The following is a 19,230-nucleotide window of genomic DNA, read 5'->3' as shown; positions in this document are numbered from 1 at the left end:
TATTCGAGAATGTATGTTTCCGTTTCAATTTCTAAGGAAAAGGCTCCAGCCATTTTTATTACATTCTCTTCTGGTTATGGCATACTTTGGACATTCTTTTAAAACGAAGATATTAGAGACGTATGTATTAATTAATAAAAGAGAAAGTATATGTCTCTCTCAATTTTTATGTAAAAGGTCACAGATTTTTGTATTGCATTATATTTCCTGGAGATTTTTTAAAACCAGAATCACTAACTTTAGAATTTGCCATTACATACACGTGTATCAATGTATACGGCATAAAACAAATAAATGAACAGTGATTTTATCCAAGATTACAGCGTCTCAACTGGATTTTTACAAAAAGTCCAAAATGACTGTGTGTTAACTAAATAATTAAAATTTTTTAATCGGAAAGTCAGAATGATTTTTAAGCCGTTTATTGGAGGTATTTTTTGAGGAGAATAAATTCGTAAGACTCGATTGCTTTTGCACAGAAATCGGTTAACGTGTCTGTGCATGGCACTCCGTATCTACTGATTGTGCATACATGATTAGCATGTTGAACGTGGTCTCAAATAAAATGTTTAACTATTTTGTCCTTACTTATTTTTTCAAGTAGAGTAGGCTTTGTTCTTATATTATTATCCATATCATAGTTGTGTAGTAATTTACATTTAATCTTAAATTTTTAACACATTATCAACCGGTGTGATTATTGCATAATTTTGACAAATCTATGGTACATGGCTAAACACTTTTTAATGGAACTTTCAATAGCAACAGCAATTTTTATTGTGACCTGACGAGTCACCCTTGATAACGTCAGTTAACTGTTTCATTGAAGACTGCAATGTAAAAGAAAATTTTTACGCTTTCTTTTGGTGCAGCACAATTATTGAAAATTGTAAAATTTTTATGTTTTCTTTTGGTACAGCACAATTATCGAAAATTGTAAAAGAAAATTTTTATGCTTTCTTTTGGTACAGCACAATTATTGGAATTTGTAAAAGAATATTTTTATGCTTTATTTTGGTACAGCACAATTATTGAAAATTGTAAAAGAAAATTTCTATGCTTTCTTTTGAAACAGCACAGTTATTGAAAATTGTAAAAGAAAATTTCTATGCTTCCTTTTGGTACTTTTGGTAAAGTGTTAATTTCACTCTTACATCATGGCGATTTGGAAGCCTTTGTTTTGGAAAGAACGTCTTTGAAGTTTCATAACAAGGTAACACTTCTGTAATATAGTTGACGGACAAAATGATGAACGGACGTCTTGATGGTATAATAAAATTGGCTCTGGTAATGATATCGGAAGAGATAACAACGTTTCCCTGACGGACCCTGTGCATTCGCCTACTGCCACTCATAACACGTCTTCGTTGTATTTCAAGAGACGGGAAATGCTTTCTCGTGGTCAGTTTCCTACTGTGAAAATTCCGCTCGCCGTTTTTATTGCCACGGAATGCTTGTTATATGATTCCTTCGCAGAAGGAGGTACCGTTTCGACTTGAACATGGTAGAAAGTTGACTCTTGAGCGAAATTCGATGATATTGACTACATAATTAGCTGCTCGATGCTAGAAAATTGGTTTTGAAATTTTTTCAGCATATTTTACGCCTGAAAGTTCTTGCCAAGAATTTAGTTGGAGTTCTATTTATGCAGAAAGTATCGCTAGAGAAACATATTATTGAGAAATCGGCGATAGAATATAGATGTCAGTGGTTCAGCGTTATTTAGTAGCCATAGAAATCATTTTGTAGAACGTAACAATTTTTGTAAAGAATTCAAACTTTTTATCACCTTTATGATCCTATACAACAGCTTTTGACGCGATTTTTATTTGCTAACTTCTACAAAAATTGAATTTCTGGTTTATTAATTTCCTTTCCACTTTTTAGTGTAAAAAGCTCCGCCTTGCGAAATTATAATAATTCCTGGTTACGGGAAAAAAATAAAATTACAGTGGAAAAAGTCTTAATTAACCTTGAAATGTCTTTTATTCGTTCTTTCAAGATTTACGTCACGTCATTAAAATTTATGGAGATCAGTGGTATCATTTCATTCGGTTCAGCGCGCCTCTCGCGATGAATGAACAGTTTTCGAAAAAGTCATTGCCACAACGATTCTATTAAGTGTAATTAATTTAAAAATTACCTTGCAGTTCCCGTATGGTCGTCGCAGAACGGCACCGTTTTAACGACCAGACTGCAGATGTTCTTTTAATTATGTACCAATTGTCTTGTGTAATTGCCGGAAACCGGTTCTCATTCTTTCCGACCAGGGTAGCATGAGGAGAATTAAAAATTGACTGCCTTCGTTAAAGAAATCTTTTAATAAAAACATACAAAAAAATAGATTCTTCATTAAAAATAAATATCTTCGTTAAAAATAAAACTTGATTTAGATTTCAGTTTTGATGTGTTTTAATCACATCTACGTTTACCGTCAATGCAGGATTTCCTACGAATCCTCGAATGTGCTTTTTAAATAAACGATTCGTCAGAGGAATACTATCAAACAATTTATTATTGCACATTAAATCTGCGAATAAAGTCTGTACAAAAATACACGATAGAACGCACGAACTACTTACAAACTAAATGGTCGAACCAAAAAGTGCCATGCATGGGAGAACGATTCGATTGAAACACACACACAATATCGATCGACATCATCTCGATTTATTTCCCGAACACTTCCTCAGATTGTCTACATCGTTGAAAAACTGTCGTTTGTACTTACAAGCGTAACGCGACACTGCGATGCCGCGGCGGAAACGTCGCGCGGCGCGGAGTTCTTCAGGTTTCCGAATATTCGGGCGAAGACATACGATGCGAGAACAAAATATCGACACCTCAGTCAGTCTTTATCAATTGGTTGCTAACGCGACCATTTTATGCCAGTGATACGCTGCGTTAACCCTTAATCGAACTTTCAGAATGGACTTGAAAAATGCAACAACTCCAGCAACTGTAACTGTTCAAGCAAACTTGAAAATTTAATTCCGACAAAAGCCAATCGAAGATATTCATTAATTAATTTATTTTTATTTGCTTCAACAACTTGTTTCATCGTGTAGTAAATTATGAATGTTCAATTTTGCTTTGCAGCGTCGCAAACGTAGTAACAAAATAAAAGTTCATCTAAAAGTGAATTCCAATAGAGTCCAATAGTCCACTTAAGTGGGTTAAAAACTCTGTCCACATTGATAACAAAAGTCATTGGCGTTCGAATATCTTGTTCTGTCAGCGTACAGCGCAGGCACGGGCGTAACGAGCTTCCAGATTGCTCCCGGGGGCGTTTTTCGGGGGCAAACGACGTCAGAGAAGGAGGAGTTACGTCGGGGGGCGCGGCCTCGTCGCTCCCGATTTCTACGGAGCCAGTGCCCCACGGAGCAATCCGAGCCCGTGCCGGATGTGGAAAGAAAAGATAGAGGGGGTGAACTCTCGCGTCGCAGGGGGAATGACAGTGGTATTAAAATATAACGTTATCATTATCAAATTACATCGACGGAGGTGTAATAAAAAATAGAAGGAGAAGCGTGAGACCGCGCCGCGGACGTCCGGTGTCCGTCGGCCGGCCCATTCGGAAGTACATCCACTATTTACAGAAATGAGTATTCCATGTGTGAGTCCATCGAGCGGGAAGATGTCGAATCTCGGGCGCGTTGGACACAGCGAAAAAATTGGTTAGGAACTTCGGCGTTTTCTTTCTCTTCCTCTACACCCTCGCGTTTTCTCCGTTCTTCGCTGCGTCCAATCGAGACTCGAATTATAATATAAATTATAATGTTAATACATCGCGCCGCCTGGCTCCAATGCACAGCGACAGAAAACTGCTCTTACACCAGTGACGTTTGCTTGCGAACCGCCTTCTTAATCAATGCTCTGTCTTCGTCGTAGGGCTCTGTTGAATATTCTTCGTCAACGATTTCGAATATCTCAATTCCTTTCGATAATAGGGAGAAATGCTAAAGAAAAACGCTATTTGGTTCGAAAAGGGAAACATTGAAGGTCATCCAGGTTTAAACGGCATTCAAGGTCACGTGAAGGTCATAGTATATTATAGGCGACCTTGACAAGTATTAGTTAAAATGACCTGATTGCTTCCTGTTATCAGAAACAAATGAGATATTCCAGATTCATTATGAAGACCTAACCGTTTTTTATAATTAACGGAGACAATGAAAATTTCGCGTTTATCAATAATTGTGAATTTCCTATTGGAGATCGATTATCCCAATCTGTAGGCGTATAAATCGTCGTTTTTCGCGGAAAGCTCAGGCAGAGAATCCTCGGCAGAACGCTGGCAAGAGCACGGTCGATTGGCAGCAAAAGGCAGTGGTGTAAGAACACGTTTTTCCTCGTTGCAAAAGCGCATTCATCAGTGGCACGTACAGTAGAACAGTAGTCTTAGGTTCTCGGAGACGTCATCAAGACACGATGCACTTTTCAGTGTCCTTTTGTGCTGGATTCGTCGGCGTCGTCGAAGTTGGCCCGCGCTTCCTCGCGCAGGCCACGGCATCGTTCGGCACGTAGGAGATTCTCACACCACCGTAAGCTCTTCTAGGTGGAAGAGCATACGCCTGCGCCTCGTCCGAGCTGCTGGAAGAGCTGCAAGTTGAACAGCAGCTCTCCGCGTCTTCGTCCTCGCCTTCGATCCTCGATCTCGATCCCCCTGCCATACCTGCGATCACAGTAAAACTACAATTTTACCCAAAATAATATTCTCTCTTGCTATACTTTAATATCCACATGCTATTTTATAGTTGACATACTATATTCTCGCACAGCATATTTAATATTTTTCAAAGGCAGATTTAATGTTCCACTGCAAAATTTCGCATCGTAATATTTATTCTGCAAATTGATAGATATTGTCTTTAATTTTTGCATCTCAAAAATTTGGAGGTGTTCCTTACAGCTACCACTACATAAATCATCGCTAGATTACGGATCTTTCTGTAAATTGATATTGAAAAACTCCTTACAGCAACACGATTAAAATTTGTCGACTATAAAAATTTCCTTGACGTTTTCTAAGATGCAACGGGCATATCAAAAAGTTCTCTCCCGTCACAAAGATCCCCGCGATCGCTATGATTCGTCTACTTTACGGCGAGCTGTTAAACCGAAATAAAACGTGCGCCCGCGAGTCCAATATCCATACGGATGGCGCCCCGATATTCGCATAACCACGGGATCGGGACGTGGGCGTCTTATCGTATGCAAAACAGTGAAGTTTACGCACCCCAGGACGACGAGCCGGCGACTTCCTCCGGCTGTAAGCTTCTCGATCGCGAGACATTCGACCTGGACAAGGACGCCGGGGACGGCGACGGCGAGGAGGAGGAATTTCTCTCGTTGGAGGGCGAGAGGGTGACGCGGGAGGACGACACCGCGTGATCGTTCACGTCGAGATCCCCCTGGAACCGCACGCGTCGCGACGTCGGCGTCGGGGGATCCGTTTGGTTGACAACCAGATTCGTCGGAGACGTCGCCGAGTCCTGGGCCAAAGTAGTCGCGATGCCGGCCACAGCGCTGGTCGATGTAGACGACGCCGACGCCGACGCCGACGCCCCCGACGACGGTCGAGGAGGCGGCGGCAGCTCCGGCATGCTCGACGCGTGCGACGGAGCGCAATTCTGCACGCATCTTAGCGGTTCTCGATCCCTTGCTTGCATTAGCCTGGAACACATTTATCAGTTAAATAGTTGATCACGTTTCGATCAATTCTAGAATACGTTCAAGCCACGCGAGACGCGTGCACCCTACGCTATTAGAATTACAAATTATTCTGCTTTTCAGTGGACTATGGATTTTATGTGTTTATGACAAAACTGAGGAAGTGGAATTTCAAGTTGTGAACTTGAATGCTTAGCCTCAGCTGGTTAAAATCATTAAAGAAAGGATTCACAGTCTATTGAAGGTCTACAGTCTATTTATAGCAGGAAAATAGAATTCTATTTCGACTTAAACAAGCGAATAATAATCACATTCAATACTTGAAATGACTATTATTTGACGTGTATGTGTGGTCATCATTAGTCAGTTGAAATTCCATTTCTGTTGGATCCAAGAAAAAAAGATGAATGTTGATCTCAAAGAAGTGGATTGGTATTTATATAAAAAATGCATTGTGTAAAGATCACAATGGATTTAGTTGTGGTAGCCGCGTAAGCGTTAAGAGCGTCTGCCGTGCAAGGGTTGGAGGACATTTTCGGCGTCAGTAGATCGAAGGACCTCTTTTCGATCAGCCTATAGTTTCGGACATGTAATAGCCTCGGCCGAAAGAAAAAGGGACCCGATTCGCCCCAGGACAAATCAATTTACCTTCCCAATTCGCTGCGATTTTCCTCCGGATGAGAACTACGCTCCTGGAGCAGTCTCTCGAGATTCCTCTCGAGTAGTACCCGGTCAAGGCCACCTGTCCTTGAGCCGCTCGAAGGGAACCCGTCGACCGTGAATTCTGGGCTGACCGTGCTCTGCGTCGGTGTCGTCGCCAGGGAAGCGGACGTTTGATGATGCTTCCTGGTCATTCGGGGTGAATTGCGCGGTGATCCAAGGGTGTGCCTTGATCCCGGCGGCGGGGGTGGCGGTGGAGGCGGCGGTGGACTCGACGAACCCTCGCTGGTTGGTGGCGGTCTTCGACCAGTTCTGGAAAGTCGAATGGTAATCCGTTAGGTCAATAAGGGAGTCGCGAAGGCAACGACAATCAGAGTTGTCGGGGCCGAAGACAAATATGTACTCTCATAAGGGTTGATGTTTCCCGATGTTTAACTCTACGACTACATCGTGGGGTCGTAGGAAACCGAAGAGGTCGACATCTAAAAAGGATTCTAAAAAGGATGTCAATGGACGCCGAAGAGTTGCCATCGGTGTTTTCTGATGCTTAAGGGTTTCTAGACTCGTTTCTAGGATTGCAAGGGTGTGGGATGCGCCTTCTCATTTCTCGATAACCCAAAGACGGAGGTTTTCAGTAATCAGAAATATTAGATAAAAGATCAATCTAGGCCGCAATCGCCCTGAAAAGTCCTATTTTTATGTTTACGAGGTGTAATTTGCATTATTTGGTAGCATGTAGCTGTCGCAGCTTTATGCTTCCGAATAATGCAAACTACGCCTCGTAAGCATATAAAGAGAACTTCTTGAGGACGACTGCGGCCTAGATTGATCTTTTATCTAGCGCTTTTGACTACTGAAAACTCCTATCTTTGGAAAACGATTTTTCAATCCTGGAAAAACGAGTCTACCCCCTTAACAGGATAGATTCGTTTCCACGATTGCAAGGGTACGGGATGCGCCTTTTCATTTCTCGATAATGTAAAGATAGTTTCAGTAGTGTAAAGCGCTAGATAAAAGATCAATCTGGGCCGCAATCGGCCTTAAAAGTCAAGTTGGAAGCATACAGCTGCGCATGTTGCCGAATAATGCATAATACGCCTCGTAAACGTAAAAATAGGACTTTTGAGGTCGATTGCGGCCTAGACTGATCTTGTATCTAGCGCTTTTGACTACTAAAAACCCCCATCATTGTAACATCGAGAAATGAGAAGGGGCAACCAGCACCCCTTCCAATCTTGGAAACGAGAGTCTATCCCCTTAACTCTAGGACGACATTGCAGGGTCGTTTCGTTCAATTCTCTAACTTACGATGATTCGATTAGGTTGTTCAACCAAGAGCAAGTACAGTTAGATGTAACGAAACAATAAGGTGCTAATCCTGCAGGACCATATCGTTGGATTCGTGTCCAGCACCTGAGCAAATAAAGGGTGTCGCGACTGCGGACAGTTAACACCTCGTCCTCTACTCTGCGTGAAGTTTCAGCTTCCTAAACTAGTTTGCTATCTAGACGACGGTGTTCGAAACTTTGAAGTCCGAAGACTTCAGTCAAGCTAGGTCGTAAAGCGTTTTCGTTTGAGGCTGATCGACATTAATATCACGAAACCAGTTCTTCGTTATGATATCTGCAGCCGAACCGGTAACTAATTAACCAACACGACGCATTCGTAATAATTCATGACATAGTGGATACTCTTTGAAGTAAGTGCCTACATGTACTCGAAAGTCGAGATCTGGTTTAATAACAGTATCGTGTAGAGAACATGATGGAACGAATCTTTACCATGTTAGTTCTGCGGGAAACCTGGGGACACTGTTCGCCTGACAGTTTGAAGGATTCCTTAATCCCTGCGATAATTCATAACGCGGCGAGCAATGTTACAAGGATGCTCGAGGTGCGTGTACATCGTTTAGGGACATCTTGGGGACTAAGAAGGTCTATTTAATGCGATTCATTTTTTTTTGTATACGCTGAGTTTATCAGATCCCGATCGCGCTGTATCTGTGGGCCAGATGGGAGAACTATTACTGAACAAGCTAAATTAGTAGGATTCCTAATCTACGTGCCAATTCATAATGCTACGATCATGATAATAGAATCAGATATGCGGTGAATCGTGAGATTACGGTCATCTGCGAGGTAGGAAGACATTATTCAGGGACATCGTGGCAAAGGGGGCCGAAGAATGTCCACGATACAGGTTTCAGCGTGTGTACCTGAGGAAAGATGGTGGCGGTGGCGCGCCAGCGGACGAGTCGCTCGGTGTCGTCGGCGGTTCTCCCTTGCTGCACGCTATGCTGCAATAAATGGCACCTCTTCGAGGCAGGAACGGTCGTCCGAGGAGGGAGGCCCGGCAAGTGGCGCAGCAGAAGCAGGCCTCGGTCGCGTGCCAGTGCTGACCCTCGTGCGACATTTGCCCCTGATCGACGCCGATCGGTTCGCCGCAGCTGTCGCAGTACTCGGCGAACGAGGCGTCGAAGCATCGCAGACAATACGGCCGTCCTTCCCTCATCACGTACCTCTGGCCCCCCAGCTGGAAAAACAATGCAAACATCAGGATCGTTGGGCCCTTCTTCCTGGGAACCATGCTATCCCATGGCGGGATCGAGTAACCCACGATTCCTAGATCCGCAGGTCCAGGTCTTGAAGATTTGGATGAAAGTTAAGGGTCCTGAGACCTTCAGGGATTCATGAGATCATCAACTTTGGACTGTTTCAAGGATCCCTGGAGGGCGGAGACTTAATCAGAGGTCCCCGAGACCCTAATTCAAGTCAGTTGTCACTCCAAAGTTTCATGAGATCACTAACTTTGGTCTGTAGGTCTGAAGAACCTCTGGTACCCAAGCTAAAGGTCTCCAAGAGCCGCTAAGTCAAATCAATTGACTGCCACTGGCTTCACTAATATCTATGTCTATGTGTTTGGAGGATAGATTGAGACCTAACTTAGAAGTCCCAGTGATCCACTAATCAAAGTCCATTAACTCTTTTATGAAGACCTCATAAGATTACTGACACTGCTTTGTGGCACTCGAGGACCTCTGCACTGAGCACCAGCCTGCTTGAGTGGTTAATTGAAATGTATAAACAAGTTTGAAGCTGTATATAGAATAAGTAGACTGCTATAAATCATTTTAAATAATGAATATCTGGTTTGTTATAACAGAGTACAAGGATTAGTTTGGACAATTTACATTTTCATTGGAACGCGTACAAATCAGAGTACTCTAGCATTAGAGGTTCACCATACAAGAGTTAATTATTTTAATAAGTTTCATAAACGTAGTTATATGCGTCAGGAGCTTCAAGAGTTGGGTGGGCAGCTACTATGACGGACAGGATTTCATAAAAAGGCAATGGAAGATGTCAGAACAGTATACACATCCGCAATCTAATTATAACTATGGTTTTTCCTCGGTAAAATTGCTTCTGGAAGGTGATCGCGAGTTTTGTTGGCCCCGAGGACTTTTTATTGTAGAAAATGATAGTCCTGTTCAAATAGCTTTAATGGCGCCGAAGGTGGCAACTCCCTGCAATGCAGGCATCGCTGTGGGCGCTGCGAACGCGTCTACGGTTTTTGCGAACGCGACAATTATTTACGCCGAGGTCCGCGGAGAGTCATTTACCCGTGAACGATTTAGCTGTCAGTCTCAGAGCCCATCCCCTCTATATGCTGCGACGGCTGTCCGTGGCGAACAACTCGCGCGCAATAATTCATCGAATGTAGGTGTCGATAAATGTCATACGCAGCTACCCGGACGCGCGCTGCATCTCTTCCGTGTGGACCAGACAAAAGCTTCTTATCGTGTCTGCGAACTCGCTAAACGAATCGCTGACATACACTGCCGGCCAAAAGTATTGTCTCCCTGTCGGGTCAAAAGTCATCGTGTTGATTAAACCCCTCGTTAAAATTCATCCCTTCAAACGAATAAGATAGATCCTTCTTCAAACTTTGATTTTGTTCCCGATTACGGAATATTAAATTTTATACGAATGAAATTCATTATTGGAAAGATATTCTGCAGTGATAATTAATGATTTTTAAAACCAATTACTTTTTTGATTACTGAATTTTGAATGTATAATGAAAACGAACGAATAGACTTCTTCATTTTTTTAATGCGATGTTCAACAAAATCTGTCAAAGTAGCACGTGGTTCATTTCAAAAGTTTCTCGATGCACAAAATGAAAACATTTCAATTTGAATACAGTGATCGCAGTGTTCAAATAAGCTAAGAAAAGGGGGAAGCAGTTATTCGGCTCGATTCACCGTGTACAACACGGTGGTAGTGAAACATGTTCCGAAACTTTTGGTCGGTAGTGTATCGCGATTGCACGTGCTAGTACCGCTATTGCGCCCCTCCGCAATAATCCGGGACTACGTCCGTGTCTCTATTCATGTATCAATCAGTATTTAACGTAGGTATCGATTAATGGGCTGACCGGGAAATAAAAGTGTCGAGCGTAGACTGATGAATGGAAGTTCAGTGAAACTAATTGCAACTGGTACTCATCCAGGAGTGCGAAAAACCTGTAGACTAGCGATCACGTCATGACTACCTTATCCTTTCACTGTCTAACAAGGTCCTGATCGATTTCAGTTCTGCTTCCATTTCGCGGAGGACTTTGAAGGAATGCATGTCAGTGTCGAAGCGAGGTCTTGGGCATGGATGAAGATTGCGGACATGGAGTCAGGTGAGTGACACTGATCCCATTTTTCGAACTACACCTATCAGCGGATATCTCGAAACTGAGCTATCGCGTTTCCGATTCAATTAGTCCTTGTAACGCCGGTGCGTTTTAACTAGCCGACTGAATCCTTTTAGCGGTTTAATAGTCCTTGTTTTACGGTTTAGTTCCATTTCGCGAAGGACTTTGAAGGAATACAAAATCCGGAAAATTTCAAGAACAGCAACAAATCAAAACGTACTTCACACTTTACATACTATTATTATATTATCTATGCAGATAAAGTAGTATGTTAATTAGATTACATTTTATATGTGACAATATTTGTTGAATGTAATAATTTTAATCTCAGTTTTTATGCCTGCAAATATCCAGAAGCTGCAGATTTAATAATTAATTAAACTAAACAAATTGACCAAAAGTTTACCTATTAACATCAATTTAGAAACGTTTTGCTAAGATTAATTGGCTTATCTTTTATATTTGTTATATTTTTGTTCATATTTTTATCTTTTATAAACATGAAATAATACGCAATAACAAAGGTTGTAATATATAGAATGAACATGATTTTAAAACAACTGAATTGAAATAATCAATTATAATTATTATAAATTATTATAAAAATATCTTTTGACACGCTTGTGAGGCGTTTTTACCTCCTCGGTACATTTTGTATGCGTTGATTATAAAAAGATTTCTGAAATTTATATTTTACGTATTCTATAAAACATTACATGTATGAAATGTAAATATAAAATACATATTTAGTAAGAGTAAAAAATAGTTTGGAAGATTGTACTTAAACAATTTTATTTTAATACAAAAAATCAATGAAAATTAATTAACAATTACTGTTTAACAAAATAGAAAAAATTTTATTTGTTAACAATTAAAGTTGACTATTTTTTTAATGAATTTTAGTGCAAATTTCATCCCGATATCTCTTATGGTTCAAGAGTTATAACAAAATGTCACTAAATTTCTCAATCCAGCCCACTGTGCGGCGCGGCACGCCAACTGTCGATTGGACGACTGTGCCAACTCGTGTCTAGGTCGCGCTGTGATTGGTCCGTGTTTTTCGTTAATAACTCCTAAACAAAGCCGCGGATAACATGTTTGCAAAGGAAACTGTCGCTTCAAATGGTCTCAGGAACCTCCCATTTCCAGTATGTTCAGGAATTTTGGGACACCCTGTATATTCAACTAATGGTGAAATAGGCGTGAACAGCTAGAACGTCGATTTGACCCACTGTGCGCCGGAGCGTTTTAACTAGCCGACCGAATCCTTTTAGCGTTTTAATAGTCCTTGATTTACGGTTTAGTTCCATTTCGCGGAGGACTTTAAAGGAATACATGTCAATGTCGAGGCGAGGTCTTGGAAATGGATGAAGATTGCGGACATAAAGTCAGCTGAGTGACACTGTTCTCATTTTTCGACCTACACCTACATATCAGCGGATATCTCGAAACTGAGCTATCGCGTTTCCGATTCAATTAGTCCTTGTAACGCCGGGGCGTTTTAACTAGCCGATCGAATCCTTTTAGCGTTTTAATGGTGCTTGATTTACGGTTTAGTTCCATTTCGCGAAGGACTTTGAAGGAGTGCATGTCAGTGTCGAAGCGAGGTCTTGGGCATGGATGAAGATTGCGGACATGGAGTCAGGTGAGTGACACTGGGGATTACCTGTCGATCACACTCGAGGCAGGCGAAGTGCCTCATGTGCCAGGCCCGTCCCTCGGCCTCGGTGCACTCGTCGGCGAGAATGATCTCGTCGCAGGCACAGCACCGGGGCTTCAGGGTTTCCGCGTGGTGTCGGCCGCAGTAGAGTCGGCCGTCCCGCCAGAAGTATATCAGGTCGACGAGCAGCTGCCTACAGACGCAACAGACGAAGCAGGCCGGATGCCAGAGGGCGGAGGGCCCGGCCCGACTCGCGGCGACCGCCATCTCTCCGGCGGCGATGGGCCTGCTGCACTCGCGGCACCCGGCCCCGTGGGGCCTCTCGAGCTGGCTCGCGTGGCCCCGGCCGAGAGCCTCGCGTTTCCGCTGAGCTGCAAACACCCTCAGCTCCCGCTTCTCCTCCTCAGCCAGACCGCTGCAGTACCGAGCTTCGTTGTCGTGCGGCGGTAGCTGTTGCAGCAGCTGCTTCACCCGCTCCCGCTCGCCGGCACTACCCGCGTACGGGATCTTGTCTTCCGGTAGCGCGCTGAAGTACAGGTGTACCTGCGACAACGTGTAGGCGAACCCATTCTCATTATCCGTTTTCTCCTCGTCCACGAGAAAATTACACAGAGTGACTCTAGTAACGACTCTTTTCAGGCCGTTTCATTTTTCAACTTTTCTTGTGCCAAGGGATTGCTTTTATCGAGACGCGGATCGGCACAAATTTTCAAGTTGAGCTGACAATTTGTTTCCGAGTTCTTTAAAGATTTGTTGTTGATGTGATATTGACCGTATCCAAAGTCAGTGCCGTAACGAGGGCATGAAGCGCCTGTGGCAAGTGTCTAACTTGCGCCTCCCCGTAACCCAATAATGACAAAAAATTATAAATTTTAATGTAACAAGTTAAATTTTACTAAAAATGCAATATATTAAATACTATTAATCTCACGAAAATGAGTTGCCTGTATACAGGGTGTCCCACATGAATGGGAACACCTAAATATCTTTCGTATTTACAGTCCTATCAAAAAACTTCAGAGGACAAAGTGACACTATTGCAGGGGGCAAATATAATGGTAAAGGAAACATTTTTCTATGTAGTGTTTTTTAATGAAATTTCAAGGTCACCGATGTTTTTTTACATGGAATGAGGTATTTTTTAATACATCAATCAATGCAGCTGGACATTCGTTATAAAAAAGTACTAACCTATGTATGTCGAAAAGTTAATAGTTCAGGAGAAATTTCAATTTAAATAACTCTAAAATACCATTCTTGTCGTGTACTAAGACGTTAGTGTTTACTTACTTGTGTAACGTCTTAGTACAACAGTAATGGTGTTTTTAGAGTTATTTAAATTGAAATATCTTCTGAATTACTAATTTTTCGACATACATGGGTTAGTACTTTTTTATAACAAATGTCCAGCTGCATCGATTGATGTATTAAAAAATATCTCATTCCATTTAAAAAAATGAAGTTGACCTTCAAATTTCATTAAAAAACACGACATAAAAAAATGTTTTCTTTACCATTATATTTGCCCCCTGCAATAGTGTCACTTTGTCCTTTTGAAGTTTTCTGATAGGACTGTAAATACGAAAGATATTTAGGTGTTCCTATCTATGTGGGACACCCTGTATACAGGGTGAGTCCGAAGAAACAGAACACCTAAATATCTCCGTTACTTTTCGTTGTACAAAAAACCTTCTAAGGACAAAGTTATACTGTTTGAATTTTGAAATTTTCAAGGTCATTTTTTATGAGATTTCAAGGTCATCGATGTTTTTTTTAAAATGAAATGATATATCTTCGTTAACGTAATGTTGTAGCTGACAAAATAATGAATTCTTCCATGTAACACAATATGACCTACAAATGACTTTCAAACCAGAAAAATGGAATAAATGAAATTGAACGTGTAAGATTCGTTTGCTTTGTTTCTGTTACGCAAAATGTTGAAAAATATTCCCTCGAGCTGCTATACATTCATTTAGCCGTGAAGTTACAGAATGTACTGCTGTGTAATTCATTTCTGAGGGAATCGACGCACAAGCCCTGACGATTCTTTCTTTCATGTCGTCTACAGTGGTTGGTGGTTCATGATAAACATCGTCTTCCAGTTTTCCCCATAGATAGAAATCAAGGGGTGTAAGATCTGGTGAGCGAGCTGGCCATAATACGTGTCCGTTACGTCCAATCCAACGATTTGAAAACGTGTTACATATTAAAGAATTGTGTTACAACACGGGAAGAATGGGTTGGACATCTGTCATGTTGATACCACATATCTTCACGAATGTCCAAGGGTGTACTTTCCAGGAGAATTGGTAACGATTCTCGTAAAAATGCAATGTATTTTTCTGCATTTAATGTTTCGGTGATAAAGTGGGGCCCAATTATTTGGTTGTTTAAAAATCCGCACCAAACATTGACGGACACTGTCGACTTTCTCCATAAATGAAAATCGTATCAATCTTATCTTCCTTCGAGTAACGCACTGCAAAACGTTCATTGATAAACTGATAGATTAGAAATCTTAGAAACAGTGGAAACCTGATAGCAAGAAGGTCTTCAGAGTAATTAGTAGCTGATAAACACGATTCTGTACGAACGCATAGGCGAAGGTATATCATAAATGTCTTCTTGTCAACACCGAATCTGTTATTATGTTGTTTATTGCGATACATTTGAATGTATAGCAGCTCAAGGGGATATTTTTGAACATTTTGCGTAACAGAAATAAAGCAAATGAATCTTACAAGTTGAATTTTATTTATTCCATTTGTCTGGTTTGAAGGTCATTTGTAGGTCATATTGTGTTACATGGATGAAATAGTTATTTTGTCAGCTACAACATTACGTTAACGAAGATATATCATTTCATTTAAAAAAAACATCGATGACCTTGAAATCTCATAAAATAATGACCTTGAAAATTTTTTCCCTTGCACCGTTACATGTGGCCTTTCAAACAGTGTAACTTTGTCCTAAGAAGTTTTTTTGTACAACGAAAAGTAACGCAGATATTTAGGTGTTCTGTTTCTTCAGACTCACCCTGTAGAATAATGTATTTGTCAAGGTATTTGTTTGAATAAATAATCTATAACCTAAATAAGAACAAATTTTTATTCATATTCAATGACGACGAAATAAAAGAAATACAAAACATAGCTTTATGTTAAAATAATATAATAAAAACATAAAACAGTTCAGCATATTTTATAAAATAATTTTTCTCGTTTTTCCATTTCCAAACACATTTATTATATCGCCATAATTTAATGTTTTGGCAACATCTTTTTCAATTGATATTATAGACAAGTTTGTTAATCGCTCTTGTCCAATAGAAGAACGAAGGTACGATTTTACAATTTTTAATTTGCCAAACGAACGTTTGCAGAAAGCTGTTGTTACAGGCATTATTATGAAAACCCTTATATAATGCTATGTCTAGATTTGGATACGTGTTTTGTAATGAGAGTTTGTAATTTTTCTGCAAGATTTGTAAAGCGTCCAAGCGACCCTCAACCGGGTCGGTATCCTTTGTTTTGCGCCCCAAACCCGGTTGCGCCCGTGGCGGGCGCCTTTTTCGCCACGTCCTCGTTACGGCACTGTCCAAAGTAACAATTGTCATAATATGGCTGTAATACCTAACCGTTAGACTACGAATTTTATGCATTTATAACGTAAATTAGTAGTCGAGGCTTAAAACAGTGAAAACACTACAAGAATTTAGGAATATTGGAAAGCTGTCAACTGTGTAAAATGATTAGGAGTCGAAATTAATTTTTATTTGATACATAAAATAGTGGCCAACCAATTCTACTTCTTGCGAATTCTGGCACAAGCGGAAAAATTTTTCTTTTCCTTACTTGTGCAAATAAAATCGCTTAACCCTTTGCAGTCGAATGGCGACTCTGAGGCGCCAGTAAAAGTGGCCACACCATTATTCAAAACAGTTTTAATATTATTAAATTCGTCTGTTTTCTATCAATCGTGAAGAGCTCAACTGTTACATGAGAAACATGGTTAAATTTCATGTGTATAATGTAAAAAAGATTACATAAAATAAAAATGATCCGAGTTGAAAGAAATGAGTTTGATTTTCGAATTGAAATTGCTTCGAGTGCAAAGGGTTAAGATATTTAAAGTGGTTTTATCACAATTTCAGAAAGCGTAGAAGGGTATTGAAGAAATTATAGTAAACTAGAATACACACCTAGGTAGTTGGGTTTTCTACCGAAATATTCCGGAATCGTACAAAGTCAAAAATAAAACTCGGAAGCAAAATAAAAGTTTGTCTAGCTTTACACTGGAGTTGTTCATCTACAGCGATGTCTGAGAGTGTCTTTGGAATTTTTCGGCGGGGTCAGTCGGAGTGATTCGAATGGTATCGACGCCAGTGGGCCTTTCCGTTTCGAAAGCGTGCTCGATATACGCACGCACATATGTATGTAAGTACGCAAGTCGAAAGCGTGGAACGCGATTCGGGTTAAACGACGGTCCCGTAAGCGAAATAAAACGAGCCGGACCCGTTCCACTGTTTTGTTCGCAGGAGAACTTCTCCGTCACGTGTCCCGTGTAACTGTAAGCATTTCATCTCTGAATTATTCATGAATGATGAATATCGAGGATCACAATGCCGATAAATAAGCCTCCTCGGCGCGCTTCGATTCCGTCTTTCGAACTACACCTATCAGCGGATATCTTGAAACTGAGCTATCGCGTTTCCGATTCAATTAGTCCTTGTTACGTCGCGCCGGAGCGTTTCAACTTCAACTCGCCGATCGAATCCTTTTAGCATTTTAATGGTCCTTGATTTACGGTTTAGTACAGGATGTTTCCAGTAAACGGAAAGAATTAATCAGCTTTTTTCCAGTATTAATTGGACACGCCTAATGTTCAGGATGCGTTTTTTAACGCTCGTATCACGGGTGTAAATTCGTTTTTCGTCCCGGAACGACCTGTCTAAAACATTAAATTGCGAATAAGAAATAGTTCACTGAATTAAACTTAGAGTCAGTTAAAATTCATTGGAAATGAATCCATTCGTTGCATCACGCATCAGACGCATAGATCGCATTCAATGCGATGCGCGCATTGACATCGTTCCGTTTCGTTAATGCGCACGATGCGCGCTTGGGAACGGAACGCTTTTCCATGCATTTGATGCGAATCAAAAATGGCTGCTTACATGGGTGACAAAACTTGTTAAATAAAGACATTGAAAAAGAAGAATTGAACAATTGTAGTGATTTGAGTGATACTACCGATATCAGTGACAACAAAGATGAATTGGAAGATATTTTTGTAAATTTTGTTTTGGAGTTAATTTATTTATAATTACATGTTATGTAAAAAATATATTGATTGTATATATAATATTTTATACCTTGAGTAACCCTCACAGCACTTTCCTTGTCAAGCAACAAGGTCAATACTTGGTTGCTTTCTTTACAAATTGTGCTTTGTTTCACAATGTGCTTTACCTGCATCTGCTTTTTTCAAATCTACCGCTAATGTATCGGCTACGCATCAAACGCATCACTTCTGAATTCTCGTAGCTGATGCACGGTTGATGCGAGAGAAGCGGTGGGAATCTGGGGAATTCTGTGCGCTCTGATGCGCGCATTGAATGAAACGGAACGGTTTTATATGCAGTCTATGCGCATTATGCGTGAAACGGAACGCACCCATAGATTCATTAAAATGGAGAATTAAAAGGTACTTATACTTTTCTAAATTAAATGTTGCAGTTTTTATTAATAAATATTACAATTTCAATTCTGCGTCTCATAAATCACAGAATTAATACCGAAGACGTACAAGGACCATTCTATTAATTTCATTCTACAAAAGAGTCTAGCAACAGGTAGCATTTTCCTTCAGTTTATGGAATTATTATACATTACAGATTTTGAAGATAAATGAATAAAATAATCCCTAATTATCTATCGGAAATGTTGAATCTCTAATTTAAAGATGCTTTCGGCGCTACCGTTCCGATCAATTAATAAATATAGCAATTTTACAAAAAACTTTTGTTCTTTCCTAATGTTTCGGTTCCGTTTTGAACCTTCTTCAAAGGTAGAATTTGCTTCTACAAGAAAAAAAATATATACATAATATAGTAAAAAGAATAGGTGAATTGAAATTGATGAAAAATGGTATTGATACGTACTTGCTATAATAACTTTAGCTATGTAAAATTGAACATTGAAAAGACATTTTCACGTTTCCAAAACGTTAGGAAAGAACAAAAGTTTTTTGCAAAATTGCTGTATTTATTAATTGATCGAAACGGTAGCGCCGAAAGCATCTTTAAATTAGATATAAATGAATAAAGTATAAAAAATATTTTTACACACCTATAAAAATTATTTGCTGAAATTTTTCTCAAGTTCAAGGATCATTTTGAAAAGAAGAAGTCGCAGACGTTGCTAATAAATGTAAAAATGCATGTAAAAAAAAAATAGTATTTCTATTAAGTCTAGTTCTAAACAATTTTCGTTTTTGGGAAGAAATTATAATGATACTTCGTACTT

General features: G+C 40.2%; 2 protein-coding genes across 12 annotated transcripts in view; one reads left to right on the top strand and one right to left on the bottom strand.

The window, feature by feature from the left end:
- Positions 1-19,230, top strand: part of LOC143211859 (histone-lysine N-methyltransferase SETMAR-like) — a 266,618-nt gene that overhangs the window by 27,038 nt on the left and 220,350 nt on the right. For both annotated transcript variants that reach the window (XM_076429915.1, XM_076429916.1), the window contains one exon: positions 10,932-12,685. In XM_076429915.1, the coding sequence (XP_076286030.1) occupies positions 12,661-12,685 (25 nt within the window). In that variant the 5' untranslated portion in view covers positions 10,932-12,660. The remainder of the gene's footprint in view (positions 1-10,931; positions 12,686-19,230) is intronic.
- LOC143211847 (uncharacterized) overlaps positions 1,138-19,230 on the bottom strand; it is a 272,266-nt gene continuing 254,173 nt past the window's right edge. For 3 of the 10 annotated variants that reach the window (XM_076429892.1, XM_076429883.1, XM_076429884.1), the window contains exons 4-8: positions 12,707-13,243; positions 8,549-8,865; positions 6,322-6,645; positions 5,240-5,676; positions 1,143-4,675 (exon numbers count right to left, since the gene is read on the bottom strand). In XM_076429892.1, coding sequence (XP_076286007.1) covers positions 4,422-4,675; positions 5,240-5,676; positions 6,322-6,645; positions 8,549-8,865; positions 12,707-13,243 — 1,869 coding nt within the window. In that variant the 3' untranslated portion in view covers positions 1,143-4,421. Of the gene's footprint in view, positions 4,676-5,239; positions 5,677-6,321; positions 6,646-8,548; positions 8,866-12,706; positions 13,244-19,230 lie in introns of all 10 variants that reach the window. The other 7 variants (XM_076429885.1, XM_076429887.1, XM_076429890.1 and 4 more) reach the window with 5 other exon arrangements.

The sequence above is a fragment of the Lasioglossum baleicum genome, chromosome 9 (genome assembly GCF_051020765.1).
Source record: "Lasioglossum baleicum chromosome 9, iyLasBale1, whole genome shotgun sequence".
NCBI classification, from domain to species: Eukaryota; Metazoa; Arthropoda; class Insecta; order Hymenoptera; family Halictidae; genus Lasioglossum; species Lasioglossum baleicum.
This window is presented reverse-complemented; position numbering and strand designations above follow the sequence as displayed.